Source organism: Opisthocomus hoazin, chromosome 9 (assembly GCF_030867145.1).
Source record: "Opisthocomus hoazin isolate bOpiHoa1 chromosome 9, bOpiHoa1.hap1, whole genome shotgun sequence".
Lineage (NCBI taxonomy): Eukaryota > Metazoa > Chordata > Aves > Opisthocomiformes > Opisthocomidae > Opisthocomus > Opisthocomus hoazin.
In genome coordinates this window covers 28346610-28361634 of record NC_134422.1, presented here as the reverse complement: position 1 = coordinate 28361634, position 15025 = coordinate 28346610, and the positions used below count along the sequence as shown (strand labels likewise).

General features: G+C 41.7%; 1 protein-coding gene across 10 annotated transcripts in view; it reads right to left on the bottom strand.

The window, feature by feature from the left end:
* Positions 1 to 5118: 5118 nt before the first annotated feature.
* ITPRID2 (ITPR interacting domain containing 2) overlaps positions 5119 to 15025 on the bottom strand; it is a 90650-nt gene continuing 80743 nt past the window's right edge. For 9 of the 10 annotated variants that reach the window (XM_075430373.1, XM_075430381.1, XM_075430375.1 and 6 more), the window contains 5 exons: positions 14813 to 14963; positions 13615 to 13680; positions 12526 to 12939; positions 6742 to 6866; positions 5119 to 6345 (listed from right to left, as the gene is read on the bottom strand). In XM_075430373.1, coding sequence (XP_075286488.1) covers positions 6756 to 6866; positions 12526 to 12939; positions 13615 to 13680; positions 14813 to 14963 — 742 coding nt within the window. In that variant the 3' untranslated portion in view covers positions 5119 to 6345; positions 6742 to 6755. Of the gene's footprint in view, positions 6346 to 6741; positions 6867 to 11585; positions 11721 to 12525; positions 12940 to 13614; positions 13681 to 14812; positions 14964 to 15025 lie in introns of those variants that run through there. The other variant, XR_012765021.1, reaches the window with a different exon arrangement.

The window sequence follows — 15025 nt, the reverse complement described above, 5'->3', positions numbered from 1 at the left end:
AATACGTACATGGACTCATAAAGCCTAGATAAGTAAAAAATACAGCTATTCCTATTTAGATGATCTCTTTAGTTGAGATAATCATTCCTTAGCAGTATAATTTTAATCATAATCAGTTTAAAGTTACTTGTATCTGACGACATAAGAACTGACACTACCAATTCAAGTCTTCCTCTGGGACTCACAGCTCTCCAGACTATCAAGCAATGTACATTTACTAGTAGGTGCTATCCACTACAGTCCATAGAATACACACATTCAAAACATAGGAAATGAGCTGGATTAATGAGACATAACCTGATTAGACACTCACAAGATCCATGTCTATTATGGACTACAGTTCAATAGTGCAGAAACCAAAATTCTGGTATCAGTTTTAGAGAGGTATTTCAGCAGGAAGTCACACTAGCATTTGCTTCCTTACCAAAAAGAGGGTAAATCCAATATATTTTTCAATAAACAGAACTACTGTTGGCAGTTTACATAGACTTTAGAATGAAATTATATTATCTTATTTCTGTATTAAATCTTCAATGCAAAAATTTACTTACTATACCATTGAATTAAACAATTGAAATATAAAATTGAGTTTCTACTGCAGTTTTTTTTTTAAACAAAAGTTAAAATATAGAACACAGAGAAGATGAACAAGGAATGAACTTCTACAATTTCATAGTTTGAGTTAGAAAACTCAGTGTACAAACACATGCTGCCAGGCTAAACATGGGAAGTCATCAGCCGGGCTACAAAAGCTCAGTATGCGAAATTCAGAATACGTTTTTAAAATTCTGATTTTTCTAGTTTGAGACTCTTTAGATTTCTGTTCTTTCTTGCCTCCTCCTCCGCCTCAGAGGCTAGGCTAGACCTAGAGAAGTCACAGCAACCCCAAACGCAATTTCCGCAGCATCCGCATGGGAGAAATGCAGTCGGCTGGACCGGCGCACCTGAAGGGCTGTGTTGGGGCTTTGGTGACCCGGAGAAGGTGGCTGGGGAATGTTTGTTTGCTATTTCTCATACAAGTGTCAGGAGCAGCAGGAACGGGGCTGCTCTGTGAGTTGGGACAAGCCAGGAGCCAAGGGCAACCCCAGTTTGGGCCATGCTCTCCCTGCAGCCCCACGGGTCCTGAAGGCAACAGCAGAGCTAGCAGGCATCACGCAAAATTCTTCAGGGATTGGTTCAAACTAAAAACCTCCTCTGCAGGCTGGGCTTAAATCGCAGAACTCATCACCACAGGATGCTGTGGACATCAAAACTTTACACCAGCTAGAAAAGCAATTAGATACATCCCCAGAAAAGAAATCCATCAAAGGTACCACCGCTGGCCAGGGAATCCCAGAGCCATCGCCTGCTGAGAGCCAGAGGGCAGAGATGCTCCCCTCAGGCTACGCTCTTCCCAAAGAGCAGCACTTGCTGTTGGCCACTGCGAGGGTGACAATACTGAACAGGCTGGACCTGGGGCTGCTCTTGTGTTGCTACCTGCAGCAAAACTCCAGGTGTTTCATGAGCCTGCACTGCGACACTCCTTGTGCTTAACAATAACCCATCCCTTTACGAAGCTTTTTTCCCCACCACTTGTGCCAGTGCAAAAATATGCCTAGATGTGAATTATCCTGCGATTCCCCCCAACAATAACTGATATATTACATACGCATTTAAAACTTGCATTGTTCAATCTTTAGTACAGGACATTGCCCTTCAAAATCACTTCCCCTGTCTTTACGATACTTTTAAAACAGAATCTAAAAAACAAAGGTGAACACACAAAACTAAACAGAAATATTTTTGTAGATGGTTTCTTAAAAGAATGATTCCTAATATGTTCTAGCAAATAACCAATGGAAAACAGGACTACTTTAGAAAATAAAAAAATTAAAAACTCTACGTTACTATACAAGGACTCACAAATTCAGAAATATCCGTGAAAGCAAGTATCTGTACCAAAGATTTTATAATAAGCAGAACAGCTAGTCTCTGAGGTAATTCTTGCTTTTCATTGTGCTTCCTTCTCATTGCTACCGTTGAATCAGTTAACTGTTGTCCAGGCTTTCCCCTTTTACCCTGTCAAAAAGAGAGAAAGGTGTTTTTGTATAGAACTTTCACCATCACTCAACAAGCATCTGTGCAGAATTGCCTGATATATAAGCTATTTAGAATTATCAAGTCATTTTGCTTATTTTTTAAAGAAAAAGTCTTGTCTGTTATTTTTACAACTTTTGTTATAACAGTATTGTGCATTTTTATTCCATGGCATGAAAATGAAGAATTACCACCACATTTAAAATCACATATGAAATATCAAAGTAAATTCACACTATGCCAAGTTAATAATATGTTTCCTGTTTTTCCTGAAAATCAAATCATATATTATTTTGATATTATCATGTTAATTCAGAAGAAAGGGTTGCATTGGACTGGAGCCATCTAACCAGCAGTTGCTCTATTTTATGACGTCATCCAAGTTTCAGCGTTTTGAGCTTGTCCCCAGTTGAAAAAAACCCTCCAAAAGAGAAATTTTTCAGTAGTTCAGGCATGATTTTGTTTTACACTGCTACACCTGGCTTGAATTACTCCAGTTTCCAAACAGGGCTCTTCTTCCCTCTCCCAAATCAGTATCTTCCTGTGGCCAATTTCACTGAAACAGATTGATCTGCGGTAGAACTGAATTAAAATGTTCTGACCTCTGCTATGTTTAAAGTGTAAGCTGTGTGCTCAGCAGCACGCATAATCCAAAGGCAGTACAAATGCTGCCCTCCAGCCTCAGCAGAGCCATACTGGCGAGCATCAGTGGTGGGACTCTATCAGCAAGGCTTGAAACTCTCACCTTGAAAGAGACAGCAGTCAGAACAAACCAGTCCTTAGGAAAAGCACAGCTTGGAGCATCTTGGGCATGACTTGCCTTCTAAAAGCAGGCTGCCAAGAGCTTGCACACCACACAGTTTTGGAGAAAGCAGAAGATACAGTGAAGTCTTCCCTCTGTGAATGTCACGGTCAGCAAAAGCGCCTGAGAGAGCTTCAAGAGCCTGTCAGTTCTCTCAGCAGGGCCAGGGCCACTTTGTATCCCCTCTCCAACCAGCTCTGCAGACATCACCCGCAGCAGGAGCCTCTCCTCCTGCACACCCACCCCAGCCACGTAGCTGGTCCATGGCCATCCTTGGTCCTTTCCTCTTCAGGCCTCCGACACGCGGCGCCATGAGCGAGCGGTGGCAGCACCTCACCGGCATCGCAGCACCAACCCAAGCGGTGCGGTGCGGGGGGCTGCTCCCACCTTTCCAGCTGCCAAATGCCGAGATCTCTCCACATTTCAGAAGCTTTGCACTGCAACAGTGGGGTCTAGAAACATGCTTTTACTCGACTTAAAAAAAAAAAAATAAAAAGTTTAAAAAAGCCCTGCAAGCACTAGGCCCCAAGCCTCTGCCTGGCTTGAGCTGTGCCATAGACACGCGTTGCTCTGCAGCAGGCTGAAGACGAGTCTGTTCTGCTGCCAACAGGGATGTAGCTGTCCTGTACCCACAGAAAACTGAGAGCTCTTAGGGCTTCCAAAACACAGCCCCTGGCTTTACATTCCTGCAGCCAACTGGCAGCCACAAAGACCACTGTCACAGAGAAGTTTAGAAAAGCATCCAAAATATCTCTGGCATTACTGCTGGCTTTATTCACAGCAAATTTGATTGACCAATATTTATCAGCCCCTAATAAAACTGTTTTAATCTGCACAGAATTCACATCAAATTGCAGGCTGGCAGAAAAAAAGACAACACTAATTTGTAAGGAAAGTAGCAGTTTAAATCATCAAACAAAAGAAAATCTGACCACGCTCGAAAAATCATTACAGCTGAGCTGACATTACTAAAGAGCAAGCCACCCAGGTTAGGTGTGTGCCCAATAATGATGACAGCTGTTCCTCAGGCACAAACAGAATTGTCGATAGAGGTTGATACTGGTTCAGCTTCACTTCTATGACAGCAGTGCACTACATATTTTTTTTAACAGGAGTTTATAGACATTCCTATATCTAGATAAATGTCACTCAGAAAATATTAGGTGGAAGTGTCTTGAATGGCAAAAATCTGTTACAAGGATTATGGAAAAATAGGTGCTTGTATACTCGTTAGTTTCAGTACAGTTTTTACAAATGTCATTTTGAAATGTCTTTATTTTAAATTATGCCAGAACCTCACAAATCTGCCTTCCATCAGCTGGATGAAAAATTGGTGCTATTTTTCATTTCTCAGGATACATTCAACATCAGACGCTGTGATGCTGAGATCAAATGTTGTTACAAGCTATGAGCCGAAGTGCCCCAGAGACTCTGGGATGTTACCTACAAGTGGCTTTTCTCACCGAAGCGGCACAGAGCCAGGCTGCCGCACCGTGGAGGACACTGCTGGCAGCCGCTGCTCGAAGGCCGCTGGCTCCTGCACTGCTGTCCTCCATCGCTCTGCGAGAGCTGCAGTTGACACCTTTCTTGGAACACCACTTTGAGTAGTACACGGGCACAGGACCTACCGTAACGGTTGAGTGCGTTAATCAATCTGGCTGGAGGACAAGGGAAGCATCTGCTGCAGCGATTATTTGAGTAGGCTTCGAGTTTGCGCAGTTGTGAAGGAAGGCTGCAGGCACTCGGGTCTGGCTGGTTACTCTCCAATGGCATTCTGGAATGGAAATGCACACTCACACAAGCTGCAAAGGAAAGCAGAAACCTACTGCAGCTTACCACCTCATACAGACTGCCATGCGTAAGTGCTGTCGGAGTTCCTATATCAACTTTTAAATGTATAGGATGAGGTTTTCAAGAAAGCTCTGGCTCTACTCACAGGGACATACGCTGAGAAGAGGTCAAGACCAAACAAATTCTTGGAATCACAGCAGGAGCCAACAACTTTAAGAGTTTGCGCTTAAGTGCCAACATTTCTCTCAAATTTATATCTTGCATTTCCTAAGCTTATTGGGTCCCCTGAACATCTGGAAGCTTTTGGAAACCAAAGCCCTGAGCTTTTCTGCTGTCCTCCATTCTGTGTACTGTTTGATCAAATCTGTGTTATCTATTTTGCTTAAGAGTAGATCACGCACAATAAAAAACACTGACACAGATTATAGGCAAAATAAATATTTTATTGGTTTAATATACACTTTTTTTTAAGAAATCAGCCCTTGTGTGTCTTCCTAACACAATTTAAAATCTTATAAACTTTTTCATATAATATTGTTATATTTGAAACTATTTTTGATTAAAGACCTTGACATAGTGTAAAGAGTTTTAGTAGATGGAAATGGCAATGGAGTAAAGACATTCCAAGCACAGCAAAATGGGATATTACATATCCACTAAATGTCTATTTGATCACATAAAAACTCCCAATTACTTCCAATTTACTCCACTGGAACAAATGCATGTTCCCCAGGCTAACTGAAAATACACTCAGTGAGGGACGGGGAAGGAAAAGAGATTTTTTTTCTATTTTCCCCATAATACAAGCAAGGTCATTCATCCATTCCAAGTTGCACATGCTAATCGCTTTCAGAGCATCAGTACTTTTATTGCATTTTGGTTAATATGAAGCAGAAGAGAACTTTCTTTTGGTATGACTGAGAGCAGTCAACACAAAGACAAAAAACAGTGCTTAAAATAAGGCACTTTTCTATAGAGGGATGGGCACACAGTAAGGAAGCAAATAAAATTAGTTAAAAGTTGTCTTCTATACAAAGATAAGGCTTTCAGTGTCAGAACTTTAAGTAGTTTTAAGTAACCTCATGTCATTCTACCACTCTGCTAATAGTAACCGCCCCAAGAATTAACAGCAATTTTTACATCAGGATTTTTTCTTTCTTTTGAAGTGGCACTAAGTAACAGCAGTGGAAACCATTATCGGTTGTTTCAAGCTCTTAAAGTGGATCAGTTATTGCACAATAAATACCTCACAGAGGTCAGTGTTTTGGGAGAGGGTTTTGTTGTGGGGTTTTTTTTCATTTTTTTTTAAAAAAGCTAGGCTGAACACGTGTGTGTTATTTATAAATTGGTTATGTCTGGAAATCTTCAAGTTTCATGATGCATTATTAAACAAAGAAATTAGCTACATAAAAATTTACAATAGGGACATACAAATAAATAGAAAACCTTTCAGAGAGCCACAGTTTTGTTGCTGCTTTAAGAAAAGTAATGAAGTAGTTAAAGTGTCTAAGTCTTTAAGACGAACTCAAGGAAAGGTACACATCATAGAACCAAGCGTCGAATACAGTAGCCTATCTCAGCAGCTTTAACATCTCCTGAAGCAAAAATAACTTGACACTTTCACCAGCGTACGCCGCCCAAAGTAGAATCTCACAGCATTTCGGGCTACATCCAACCTTACAGAAAACAAAAAGGAAGACGAATATCTAAATTAGATTTTTTGAAGTCTGCTTGTTACGCTTAAGTATGTGTTTTGATAATATTCACATCTGAGCAGGCAAACTATAGAAATCCTCTCGCACAATGCATTCACATGCGAAGTCATCAAGGAGCACACCAAAACCAAAAATCAAGGACCACTGCATGAAAGCTGACAGCAGAATGGGCCAAACTATAAACCAGCCGATTTTCCAAAGCTGTCCAGGATTATCAGTATCCTCTGTATTTAATGAACTTCCATTTTGATCACTTCTGTTTCCAGGAGAAAATCCAAACAAAAGCAAGGTTTAAGTCAACAACGATATTCCGTGTGACAAAAAAAAATCTGGTTGCGGCAGTTTGCCGAAGATTACCTGTAGTACCCGTTTCATGGCTGTGTATCTTGTTTTGCAGTTGCAGATCTGCTTTGGGGCGATACAGCTGCTAACAATCCACTTACTATTTCTCGTCTTATTTCACCAACAATAGATTCCTTGATCTGAAAGGATTAGCCAAAGGTTCAAGGTCAGTAAGTTATATAACAAATGGATAAAACTAAATGATATTGCAGATATAGTTGACACTACCGAAGTACGAAAATGTACAATACCCAAGAGTCAACTTCCAAAAAAATGCAAATGGAAAAATACAAGCGGCTTTCTCTTGGAAAAATAACTGTAAGTAATTTTAAAGTTCTCGCAAATCATATAAATGCAAACCAAAGCAGTTTTATTTTTCCAGATGGTAAATATATCTGTGTTTTACACTTAGGATTATTAGTTTTACGTTAAGAAAAAATACTTAAATAAAATACTTCAATAAAATACTTAAATACTTAAAAATACTTAAGAAAAAAAACTACGCTCAAGTTCTGAAAACAGCATCTCCAGACATACACATCAAAAGAACCTCAAATGCACCCCTTTTTGACATTTGTCACCTCTTCAAGACAGGGCCAATCTGCGTCATAAATGGATTACGTAGTAAGAAAGGTCCAAGCCTATGAACATGAGCTGCTGATTTCACACAAATCGAAAGGAGACAAATCCTAATTACATACTTTCAGCAGCAAAGAGAAACAGAGAACTCCAGCTGTAGTTCACATCATCAGCTGGCCCCCGGGTCATGATCTATACCAGCAAAGACTATTTTCACAGGATTGTGACAAACCATTTACCCATCAAGTTTTACATAAAACCAACCCAGGATTTATTGCTAGCAGGCACCTGAGTGCAGCTGAGGCTAGAACAAAGAACAGAGCATTGACAACTACAGTAAGGGAAAAGAAGAAAAGGAGGCAAACCCGGTTCTACAACAGCATACTATGCTGGAAAGGAGCAGGGCATGACACAGAACAATAACACAGACTGCTCCCAAGTATGAGAAATCTTTGGCACCAACTAATTTTTTGGATGGTCTTCACTTGGGGAAGCACTGACGAGTGGACACTGACAAGGACAGGGGAAGATGACAATGGTGAGGGAGTGCAGTGGGTAAAAGCCAGTGTCCGTCTGCCAGGGTGACTCACAGAAGCACTCATCAGCTCAGTTAACCAATACAGTTTTCTTTTTCTTATGAAAAAAGCCAAATAATTTCCTGGCACGAATAACTAATGTTAGATTAAAGAAAATACTGTTCATAGTGTCATTTCAAGGTAGCTTTCAAATGCCTGAGTAGTGGTAATGAACGTGAGACTCGATGCCAGAAAAAAAGCCCAAATTTCTAATCCCCATTTTGCCAGTAACAAATCCCTTCATGTTCTGATGCTCCACCAATACCACGGGAATAATATTTACTCAAACCCAGCCTTCTCAACAGCCTTGCAATGTTTGTGTAGCCCTCTCATCATCTCGATGATCACCTTGCAATTATTCTTGTACGTCTCCCCTTTTCCTGGTGCGTCAAAAGGATTAAGCAACAACGTCAGAAGGGTGGCAGCAGCATTAGCAACAGGTTATTTATCCCTTGTTCTCACTGGCAAGCAATTCAATCCCTAAACTATGAGTGGCAAAGTTCCTTGTCTCATTACTACTTTGTATCAAGCAGAAATTCAGAGACTGTATCATTACTGGGAAACAGGTTTCCAGTTGGGTTGTTTGATGATTAACTGACAAAAGAAAAGCCAGCGTGTAACAGGACCTGGCTTACTGATGGCCACATGTCCTGCGAATGTCTGTGTCAATGCACACACAGACGTACAAAGCTTTAGGACTTCTGGCAATGCAGCATCAGCTCTGGGATTTAGAAACACTGGCACAGGGAAGCAGCAGGCCACTGGTAACAGAACCCCATGCCGCTCTCTCCACTTTCCTTCTCCAGTATCACACAGGGTGGGTCTGCGAGAACGCTACCAAACTGTCATTCTGTGCCCTTCCCTCACCAGACAGACAAAAATAAACCTCACTTTCCAAAGAAAACTGATAAAAGCTTCCCAAATTAGCAAGTAAATGGCCTAGTATGACAGACAGTCTTGTGGCAAGGCGGGGACTGGAAGGGAAGCGGCTCCTATTCTATTCTCAGCTCTTCCAACAACTTCTGGCTTGACCTTGGTGGATCACTTGAGCCCTCAGCCTCTCACCTTCCCACCCGGACGACAACAAGGCCACCCTCTGCTGCTTCTTTTCACTGCCACTGCTTCCTCCCTCCTTTCCAGACTCCTTAAGGTCATTCCTGCGCAGCAAGCACAGCACCGATTCCTGCAGTGACTCAGTCCCATGTATGTGTCATGACAATTGCTAACGTTTGCCTTTTTCATGACAAATGGTTTAGGGCAAGGTGCACCTCCCATTTACCCTGCAGAGGGCACAGCCTGCTGCCAAGGCTTCCTCCATGCCAAAGACAGCTGCAGTCAATGAATGCTCCACCAGTATTTTTAGCAGCTGAATGAAAAATTGATCATTTGAAAGAGGAGAGAACCCACTCATTTATGGTAGATATACTACGTTGATACAGCACTAATATTCAATATTTCATTAATAACACAGTGCCATGCTCATAGATAGTTTTACTACAGTAAACCAGTGATCTTTCTCCCTGTGAAAGAATTACCGTTACTGTAATATTATGCTGCTGCTAAATAATGAATGGACTGAGAGTGAAATGTGCCACAGTGGAAATTCTGGAAGATGGGTGTTCTTCACCTGCTGATGGAAAATGGGCATGAGGCTTTCACAGTCCTCAGACTCCTGATCTGAGGTACATTTTCTGTAATTAAAAGAATCATTTTCTACTCTCTTATTCTTGTGTCACTTCTTCACGGCAGCAGCTGGCGAGTTCTCATGCTCAAGACAGTAAGATGAGGAAGCCAGTGCCTGCACAAGGGAAGTATGAACAACCAACACACATTTTTGATCAATGCTGAGCTAAGACGGATTTCAGTGCAAAACAGAAAAGGGTAGATTCTCTATCCAACCATCTCTCTGTCCCATAAAGACCCATTACAGCCTCTCAAAACAGATGTTGACAGGAAAATTATACATTTCTTTGAAGTGTAACTTCATTAAATGTCATTTACAATGGCGAACTGTTAGCAAAAACAAAACCTGCACTGTTCTTAAGTAGAAAGCTTTTTAAACTATCACATCTTTTAAACTGCAGAAGAGCAGAGTGAGAGGGCCTGGTGGCACTCCAAGCGACATTGTGACCTGCGTGCGAGTCAAGCAGTAAGTACCTGAGGTGACACTCCAGTGGATGTCAGGCTGTATTTTCATCAAAACAAGAGGGCCACTGTTTGACATTTTAATATTTCACATTGTTCAATGCCTTTCCGTGGGAGTTAGTCCATTAACGCTACAAGTTAACACCATGGGTTTTTTTAATGCCAGCAAATAGTTACAGGTCAAAGCTCACATGCATTACAACCCACCCAGACATATTCTGAAACACTGCCTGACTTTTCTTTCCCCAAGACGAGGTCACGCAGCTACAGAGAATGGGAGGAAAAAGCCAGGGTTTAACATTCGTGAGTGCATATGTCAAGAATGCATCCTATCAGATTTCTTTCTTTTGACAAAGAAAGTGGAATTCCTTTGCTAACAACAGGGCTACTTAAGGAAGACACATTTCAGTTTCTGCTCTGTTTTAGCTCTTCTGAAACACAAAAGATTTTCCTGATCACTATTTAATAGCATAATAGCCCTGCAAACACTACCAGGTGCTTCGAGTGAATGCATCTTCATTCTGACCTGCAAAACTTCTCATGCTGAGAATCAGAGTGAATCCAAAGCAGGCTGCCAATAAAGTTAAACTGAGGGACAATCTCTCTGTGTGGTCAAACATTTATGAAGAGAGTCAAGCTCAGTTATTTGCTGACTACTCATCTTTGAATAGCAGTCTCTCAGTTTAGTGCAGATTATTTCAGCATTACAACGCCCTCAGTGCCACACAACCCAAAGAACAATCCCTGTGCAAAGAATAGCCATCTTCATTTGCTATCAATTAATCAAGTTAAAGAGGAACTTTCACATAGTTTAACCTCAGAGAAAATATTGACTGAAGTCTGTACTTTGATTCCAGCTGCCTTTATTGTCTCTGCTTTTACAGCACATTTGAATTACTGCTCTCTCCTCCCTTTCTCAGCTTCTGCTTTAGCATCCCCCCACCACAATACCACTCCTCTGACACGCAGGTTTTATAGAAGGTCTGGATACAAATGTAATATCCTGGCATTACTTCAGAATTGGCAGCAAAGTGCAAGGCATGATAAATATCTCATGCGCAAGTCTTCTCTAAGCATCAGGCAAGAAACCCCTTTAAAAAGGCATGAAAGGGAAATAACAGACCAGAAGGAAAGAGAATTTGGGATGTCTGGCGTATTTTATGACATCTCCAAAACAACGCCTTTCCCAAGGCTCCTTCCAACTTTAGCTACTTTAGAGAAGATGGCAGCAGGAGGGTGGAAGACCTTGAAAGCTTCCTTGAAAGACATTCAAAAATCAAATGCTTGGCCCCCTGCCCATTCATTCCTTTGCTTTCAAAGTAGATGTGTAAAGTTGTAGCATCACAAACTCCACTGTAAAGATCAGTGATGGCCAGAATGTGTTCAGCTCCTAATCCCGAGCACAGCAACGATGACTGTCGGTCTGGTGGTACCTCACCATGAGCTGACTGCAATACCCTTCCTTCCACACGATAAAGCCACTTTCCATAACTCATTCCACTGACTCTAATGGGGCTACTGATGGGGCAAAACACTGTTCAGCTTCATGAGGCTACTTACTGACAGCTGGTCTCCATTTCACACAGTGAGTCAGCCAAGAAAACATCTCCACTTTGCAGAGACAGACACAGCAGAGTCTTGTGGTCAGACGATGAGTTAAAGGGTATCTTACAGTCCAGTACACCCTGCCTCTTTCTGCACCAGAGAGGAGAGGGGTAAAGGTGTCGCAAAAGATTGCTCTGGAATTACAGCTCCTGTTTTATCATGAGATGAGCGGCCTGCCTTTTATCTGTTTTAAAGACAAAGCTAAGGCAAAGCTGGTTCCAGTCACCCACAGCCTCAAAGCAAGCAGACCTGGATGGTACTGCAGTGTTACAGCATGGCCTGTTGTACGCTCCTGAGCATGACACCTCCCCTGGCCTTTCGAGAGGTTTATGGCAGAGCCATACAAAAGCTTCAAGGCATGAGCCAAAGGCTAAGGGTCCAACGACTGTCAGCTAAAGGCTCAGGGGTCCCTTTCCAGTGAAGGAGAGGGAACAAAACCCACACGTTCTTGATCTCCATTTCTATATTCACAGCAGAGAGCTCGCTCCACTTTCTCCTGGACACTGCTTTTTCATCAGTCAAACTAACTGCAAGCTGATATTTTAGCAAGCAAACATAACAGAGAAATTTTCACTTGTGAATCTGAAATACTGCTGCTTAACCAACTAGTAAGATGGCAAATTCTTTCTCATCCAGACTTACAGCAGCAACTAGCTATTAATTTATGTGCTAACCACTATCACCGAAAAAAGTCTACTGCTTTGCACAAGAATACAACTGTGGCTTGAATATCTAGTGACAAGCTCTGAGCTTTCAGAAATAATGCAGCAACAGTACAGAGCCTTGGCTTCAGAGGGAAGAGAAAACCCCAGCAGCCACAAATTACAGACAGCCTGTTTTTAAGGTTCAATAAACACTGTTCAAATATCCTAGATCTCCACCCCTACCCACTCACCTCCCGTATGACTTGCTGCAGCTCCTCCTGCTCCACACTTTTGTGGATTTCATCAACCGAAGGCATGAGAGGGGCTTTTTCAAGTTTGTGTTCCACCTCTGGCTTGGAGTCTGCAAGCTCCTCAGAGCTTTCTACCTGCTGTCCAGTGCCTGCTCTCACCGGCGGAGTTGGTGTTAAGGCAACAGAGGCTCGGTATAACTTCCTGCTTTGACTCTTAGACTTTCCTGTTAGTTCAGCGGATCCAACACCAGCTTTTCTACCTGCATGTCCGGAGCACACTGAAGAGGAATCAGAGTTTCCATGGGAGAATACGGACTCTGTACCCTCTGCTGGGAGAGTTTCCAGTCCAAGATCTCCCAGCCCTAAACCCAGTTCAGACTTCAGAAATGACTGCTCTCGAATAAGTTCAGAGACCTAAAGATTCAGAAAAGAAACAGTCCCGAATAAGCATATAAAAAGTCACATTCAGATACAACTATGCTTTCTTGTTATTTATTCAATACCTTACTCATTCCCTCCATGTAACAAATACAGCTATAAAATAAATATATGCTTTGCCTTTATGACTGCAACAAAGAGGATCATAAAAAGGAATGAGCTTTTTTGAAAGCCAACATAAATATGAATTGTGGCAGTTCCCCAAGCCACTGACTTTTGCAATCCGGATGCCTCCTGCCACAGCCATTGACAGAGACACACCTAAAGGCTTGATTTTGTTTTTCTTTGCTAAAACAATTCAAGTTTGTTCTTTCCTTTCTGCAGCCATCAAACTACGTGTTTTCAGTAGCATAAAATGCACAGAAAAATAAGAAATAATTTTGCCTAGAAAACTCACCATGTCATTGTGCCAACTAAACACAAACAACATCTCACTTCTACAAACTCCTCAAAAACAAACAAGACTTCACAGCTTCTTACACCTATGGTTAACTCTGCTTAAGGGAAAATGCAGCTGTTCTCAACAGAACTATTCCAGTGAGTAAAGTATTCCCAGATTATGTGTAAAATGAATCTCCTGCGACCTCTTTTAAGAAGTCCCTTCCTGGTTCTTTCTCTTAGTATAACATACAGCACACAACAGTTACTTACTGGTTCAATGACATTCAATGGAGAAGGGCATGATAGATTATCAGCACTTCTGCTTCCATAAATACCCTGAAAAATTAAGTCAAGTTAGTGCATTGAGGATTTTTTTTAGAGCTGTCAGAAGCTAATACGTAAACACGCTGTGTCTCAGACCGCTTTCTGTAAAAGCAGAAACTTGGAAACAGGAAGCAAAGCTGGTTGGAGAAAGTTTATTTCACTCATTTGTTAAAGCTGGCCCTCTGCTATAAAAGGATTTACAAATAAAAAGATATTTATATGGTTCAAAGAATGCAAGTTTGGCTTGGGATCACAGTAGTATCATATTTTCCTGTTCTTGGGTTTCATTTTTTTTCCCATGACAAAATACTGAAGGGAAGATTTGGCCTGTGCCTGTGCTGCTTTTGCAGAAGAGGACTGGCTAAGAAAGAGGAATGAAACCCAGGAAGAACATACGATACTTTTCGTCTGAGCTTCTTTTGTTTGGCTCATGACAGAATTGCAGCAGAAAAAAGAGGAACAGTCTTCTGCTGAGTGAAAAAGAAGAGAAAGTATATCACAGTGCCACCAGTAAACACATGCCAGTGTCTTTTTTATCCCCACACTTGTGCTTCTGAGGAGTGCCTGCAGGAGCAGAGCTTCTCCCACTGTTTGGCGCGGAGCCACAAGTTCATCTGAAGAAGCTACAAAAGGCAATGGAGGAAAAAACTGAAGATGACAACTGGATTTTCCTGGGTTTTGTTGCATGCTTTGGCACAGCTAGAGAGGAAGCACACCCCATTTCTTGGGAGAGAAACACTGTGCATTTCTCATCTCTCTGCCCTCATTTCACAAGTAAGAAAATCAGTGTAGGGAAAGACCATCACCATCCCCCAAGGATTTTGGACACTACCTACCAAAACTATGAGAATTGAGGGTCATAACAAGGCAAAAAGAAAGCATTGACAGAAGAGGTCTCAAATCTCAGACCTAGGACCCGAGATGACATGTATTGATACATATTAACACCAAGAAAGCCCCTCTAGTCACACACCTTTTCCCCAAGACAAAAGACTGACTGAAAATAATAAAATATGACCCCTGATAATACACATGGCATCACTGGGTTCCCCAGATATCATCCCACTGTAAAGAGTTTTAACAGTTACAAGTTACTAACTTTACACTGAGAAAACATATAATGTTATTGCAAAGTCCTACTTACTATGTGTGTCTGAGGTCTGTAAGGTGAAGACATGTGCAGACTTCTCAGCTGGTCTTCCAGAGCAAGCAGACGTTCTTCTAACTGCATCTCTAATTCCTGTAGCTCCATGCGGACAGACTTTCTCAAGCTCTGTAGCTGATCAGCTTCATATCTATACCAAGTACACCACAAAAAGAACAAGGGCATTCAGTGCACTCAGCTGCACACCACAAA